This window comes from Fopius arisanus, unplaced genomic scaffold (genome assembly GCF_000806365.1).
Source record: "Fopius arisanus strain USDA-PBARC FA_bdor unplaced genomic scaffold, ASM80636v1 scaffold00038, whole genome shotgun sequence".
Classification (NCBI taxonomy): domain Eukaryota; kingdom Metazoa; phylum Arthropoda; class Insecta; order Hymenoptera; family Braconidae; genus Fopius; species Fopius arisanus.
The window spans coordinates 20,760-26,368 of NW_011887777.1; the positions used below are offsets into that span (position 1 = coordinate 20,760).

The 5,609-nt window shown below is 40.2% G+C and overlaps 1 protein-coding gene across 3 annotated transcripts; it reads left to right on the top strand.

Annotated features, from left to right (window-relative positions):
* Positions 1 to 1,900: 1,900 nt before the first annotated feature.
* On the top strand, positions 1,901 to 4,992 carry LOC105266368 (uncharacterized). Of its 3 annotated transcripts, XR_892155.1 has the most exons (6): positions 1,901 to 2,747; positions 3,034 to 3,151; positions 3,243 to 3,443; positions 3,510 to 3,582; positions 3,726 to 4,107; positions 4,174 to 4,992. XR_892155.1 is itself a non-coding variant. In XM_011304482.1 (5 exons), exons 1-4 carry the CDS (start codon positions 1,923 to 1,925, stop codon positions 3,554 to 3,556), a joined length of 1,191 nt encoding a protein of 396 aa, XP_011302784.1. In that variant the 5' UTR covers positions 1,901 to 1,922; the 3' UTR covers positions 3,557 to 3,582; positions 3,726 to 4,992. The 3 variants fall into 3 exon arrangements, 2 of the variants coding, with proteins under 2 accessions (XP_011302784.1, XP_011302785.1); XM_011304482.1 differs by having other exon boundaries at positions 3,726 to 4,992; XM_011304483.1 differs by having other exon boundaries at positions 3,522 to 3,582; positions 3,726 to 4,992.
* Positions 4,993 to 5,609: the final 617 nt, after the last annotated feature.

The window sequence follows — 5,609 nt, forward strand, 5'->3', positions numbered from 1 at the left end:
TATAATAAAACTTTGATCCTAGAACTCACCCTGAGAATTAAACAAACAATGAAATTTCCAACCTGTTTATTATTTCTATGAAATAAAATTATCATCCCGTGTCATTACCAAAATATTCAATTGCAATTTCCGAGTAGTGCTCGACAATTGGTTCCATTCGGCGAACAATTACACCCCCGTCTAAGAATTAGCCATAAAAAATGGAGAGTGTTATATTATCTGGGAGAGTAACAGCTGTGAGGCAGGGCGATGTTTTTGGCAGGTATAATCCTAATGTCGGCGGATCAATGGAAGGATGTCGCGGTGTCGCGAGATAGGATCAACGTTTTAGAAGGATAAATATAAGGAGCAGGGACAATGCTCACCAAGAGTCAGAATAAGAATATCTATAGGTAGATGTGGATGCTAGCACGCCCCCAGGTTGCTGAAGGAGAGAGTTGGCGGTAGCGGTGACATCAATGGGTCTCTCCCACAGGGGATACAAGATTACCTGGTCCCAGGTATATACAGAATTCAAAAGGTCCCTGCTATACTTACCTCTCGTATCTTTGACTTTAAAAACGACGGGATACGCTTAATAGACCCAGAAGATGAGGCTTGTTTAGACGTTTGTGGTAAACAGAGCGACAACGCCTGATTTATGCTCTTTTTCGGCTTTTTTTTTGGGCCCCCCTCTTCTTTTTTCTCTTTCCTCTTTGTCGCAGAAGGGGAAAATGAAACACACCGCTTTTCCAAAGGACCAGGGTGGTCCAGTCACTTGTAAAATTCAGAAGGCACATCGTGATCCTCTTGAGAGATATTTCCAAATTACGTCGTGAATTGATTGACTTTTTATGCACAAGTCGTGCCCTCAAATAATGACGAAACAGCTGCCACCGGAGGTGATTTTAACGGTGAAGGGTTTTTCATCAAGATTAACCCTCCACAGAGCATGGATATCACTTATTCATAAGTTCTGACCCAAGCCATCTGGTTGCATCGATGAATTTCATTGTTTCTGGGGTTTCGGATAATACAATAAAATAAAATAAAAAAATAAAATCCTTGGACAATGGAAAATGGGACTGACAATTTTGGGATTTATTTTGTTTAGTTTGACTTTCGTTGATTTTTTTTTTGTAGCGGTAGTTTTGGTGACTCTGTGGATGAATAAAAAAAGAAAACGGGTATCATCCCTTTGAGATTTGGGGAGGTTCTCATTGAGGTGTTGTGTACACTTTCATCTCTCGGGAGGATTTCACCGAGATCTATTCCGATGTATCGCGACAAATGGTTACGGGATCTTTGTATCGCGCCGAATTGTATAGGCGGGCTTTTTTTTTTTTCAAGGCTGAAGTGAATACTCCATTTATGTTGGGTGAATGCGACCGCCCTGGATATACCAACATAACGCCGACATGTTGGTGAACAATTCATTTCGATGAAGATTTACGATCCGGCATTCGGCTCTGGCGCTCATGCATTCGATCGTTAGACGATTCGCGGGGATTGACATCAATATCCAACATCAATAATCATAATAAATACATATTATTATTTATTTAACACTAACTTCTATGGATGATCGATAGTCGGGATTTTTCCAATTACCCATGAGTCTAGTATCTGGTGACTTCCAATCGATGAAATTTTCATTTATCATTGTCAGCTTTTCGAGATTCCCAAAGAAAATCCACGAAAACATACCCTCTGCTATTCTCCAGTGAACACTGACAACTAGACAGTGAATCTCGGTTGAAAAATAGAATTAATAAAAAGGAATGATGGGATTTGTTTCCACTGGACGATCTAACGCCTTCTCACCTGTGAATGGTCTCTCTTTTTTTTTTATTGTGAAAAGAAACAGTTGCTCACGTATTTCTTATTCATGTTAAATTTTTTGCTCGACACTGACATGGAGGTTATAGATTCAACATGACGGGATGCGCAAGTTGAAAAAAGCCCTGTCCCACGCCCGCAAAGGCACAACGACTCATGAACGAATCGAGTCAGGCATCAAAGATACAACTACATTCGTAAACTATCGGAATCATGTGTCTCGAGTGGAAAAGGTGGTGACAAACGAAAATCCACCTTTTGTCGCTAGAGAAGAAGTGAAATCGATTTCTTTGAAGTACAACCGAAATGACCCTGGACCGTCGGTCACAATGCCGGAGTCATTGGTAAAAAATCGAGTGAAAAACCCGTCGAAATGTCAAGTGAGAAAATGCAGGGGTATTAAAGCAAGGGATACAGAGGCCGACAGGCTTCGTCAACTGATCATGAAAGTTAAAGAGCTTAAGAAAAATGTTGACGAGTATGAGACCATAAAGATTACTCAAGCCACGGAGTCGTGCCATGTGCAGCCGTCGGTTGAAAAAAGCACTCAGACTGCCGTAGATGATACCCAGAGTGCCTTAATTGTCCTCCACCATTGCCAAGATGAAATGATGAAGCTCCAGGAGTTCCTCCAGGACGCGTCCAGACATTTGGAGAACCCCACTGGCGCATGTTGTGAAATTGTAACGCCTCATGTTCACACTTTTGTCGATGGTTTATCAGCTGTCATTAAATATTCCGTTGATAGAACACCGCATCATGAATTACCATCGACATCGTATGAACCGCGGAATTATGACGCCATTTCCTCGGATAAGGGAAATCATAACCTCAGGGTGTGCCCTCGGACGATAACCACTGCGGCTAATGAACCTGAGGATAATTCCAGATCAGAAACATTCGTCAGTGAAAATACTCCGGGATTTAGGGTAATGAAGAAGTAGGAGATAGTCCTTTGCGCACTTCAACTCGTTAGATTAAACAAAACAATAAAAAAAAAACAAGTAATACCTATCTGTTGACAGCTGTACACGTTTGAGAGATTAAATTAACGAATTGGAGTTTCTAATAGTTTTAAATTATGGTCGTGTCCATAAAATAATCACATAAATTCATGAATTCACTTGGGTGGGCTATCCTCTGACATTATCGATTGAATTTATCTGTCTCCACTATTCAAATTGGTAAATCATTGGTATCCCCGAAATATGGTAGATAATTCGGCCGAGGCACGAGGAAATATTTCAAGCTGCCATTATTCAGAAATTATCGTCTTCGCTGGTTGAGGGAGAGAATTCAACAGACATTCAACTGCAGGCAAAAAAAACATGGGGTCTGTATATAGATTGTGAAAAGATCAAGGTTAGTTGAAAATTTAAAAAAAAAATGATCAATGATGGAAATCTCCGGTGTGGAGGATTTAGATATGGATAAAATAATCATTGTCGTAAGATGTTCACCACCGAGATACGCTAGCCAATTGCCCATGGGTTCCAAGACTATTTTAACCCTGAGGGAACCTGCGGTCTTCAGGACTTCCGATTTGACTTCAACCTCGGATTACACCGATGACACGTCTGATGATGACAATTCGGATCACGAGACACCGAATCACATACGGAAAAGTAAAGTTCCTCATTGATGATAATAAATTAATTCCAAAGTTACTTGTCAATTATTTTGTAATTCAGATGGATTTCTAGGGATATTAAATCTCCGGAATCTGTTGTACAAGTAATTCATACAATTGGATACGAAACACAAGTGAGGATTATTTTGGAAATAATGGTATTGCTCTGAGAGAGAATGATTTCTCAAGGAAGTGATAATAATTATTTGATTGAGCAGTCATTCTCTTTTGGAGATGATTGACAGGCGAAATGCTGAGGAAAATGATTATTTGACAGTGGCAGCAAGATGGCGGAGATGCTGGAGGGGAATCCGAGAGAGATGTGCCAACCTATCCTGTCTCCGAAAGGATAAAAAATCAGTTGAGAATAATTCGAATGCCATTGCTCCATCCATACCCCAAGAAATTGAGATACAGTCGGTCAAAGTACAAGAGGCTCGACAGGTTAAGCCTTTGGTGTCATCAACTCAATCATCGGCTGCTACCAGACAATCTCCAACCACTTCCAATACGGATAATCTGTCCGACGAATCACTCACTATTATTCACAAACGTAAATTTTCCCACCGGCGAAAATCCACTAGGCAATGCCTGTCAAAATGCTCCGAGACAGCTAGGCTCAACATTGACAGCCCATCCCAAAAGTGTCAACGAAAGAGGCGAGTTTTTTGCTCTCTGGCCGAAGACTTTGTTCAGGGATTCTTATAAATTTAAAATTTCTTTAGAGTGAAAATTGAATTTTGTCAACACGGAGCTCAATGCAAAAATGCTAAATCAGGGTCTAGAGGGAGTTATCGCCAATTTATCGACAGAACGAGGAAGAGCTTTCAGGGGTTTCAGAGTGATACACTAGGGTATTTTAAAAGGGCCAGAGATAGGTATGACAGTTTGTCGTTGACAGCTAGACAATCTCTTCGGCGTCCTTGGAGACAAAGTGGGGGAAATATGAATATTTGTGCGGCCGAGAGGCCGTGCTGTCAGTGCGGCCGGATTCAAGGTCACTCACAAGGTCAATCGCAGATTAATGCCAATATTTATCAAATTTGTGAGTGCGATGACAATCCGATGAGAATGAAGGATCACTTGGTGTCATATTGCGCTTGTTCTGTTGATCTCTGTGGGAATGGCTCCTAAAAGATTATTATAAATTCAATTTAATATATGGAAAATCGAATATTATTACTATATATTATTGGATTCCTTTGAGCCCTCTTTCTCTTTCTCTCTCTCTATAAACCTTTTCTCCTAGACATTATGTTATTTTATCACTTGGACATTTTTACTACCGCGTCCAGTGGTGTCTGGTGTGTACAACCTATTTGCTGGGCATTAGCGTGGGATTGGTTGTAAAGCCTCCAAAGGGGACATAACGGTTTTAAATATATGTATTAGATACATATGTATTCGGCCATGTGCATTCGACCACTTGACGCCTTCACGAGGAGATCCTGTGAGAATCCATTTGTCTCTTCTCGAACGGCTCCATAAAATAATTAGAATAATCAAAACGATGTTTTTTTTTTAAACGATTTGAATGATGACAACAACAAGTTATTTTAATCGAATTCCTACAGAAAATCTCGTTGGAAAAAATCTTAGATCTTTTTTCATCGGATACCCCATTGCGCCTTGTAACTTGAAATATTACCGACGCTAATTGGCCATTTTGAGGTCCAAGTGTGAGTAAAAAAAAAAGTAATTTGGGTATGAAAAATGAATAGAAATGGTTGTTTTTGTGTTGAGTAACGCCAATGTCACGAGTATTAAATCCCAAATATATTCTGTATACTATGAATTAATCAACCCCGTGCTCATTTCGCATTTTCAACTCAATATCTTCTTTCTAAAGAACAACTCGTTATTATCGGTACTTCTCTTTTCCGCAAAGAAAAATAAAATTGAAATTAACAGAAACAGAATCGCCATAAAGTCCGTCGGTGTCTGCACACTCGGTGCCCCGTAATTTTCCGCTCGTTAACCGTATTTGAATCACCTATTTTATGTTTCATTTTTTTTTTTCTCCACCATTTTCTCTATCTAAACGATGGGCAACGACTGGGTCACAGGAATTGCGGATTGATTTCACCGAGTGTTGGGTGAATATAAATATTGGTGAAGAGCTCGGGGAGTTGTGAGAGTGGGGCAAAGGGGGGAGGGGGAG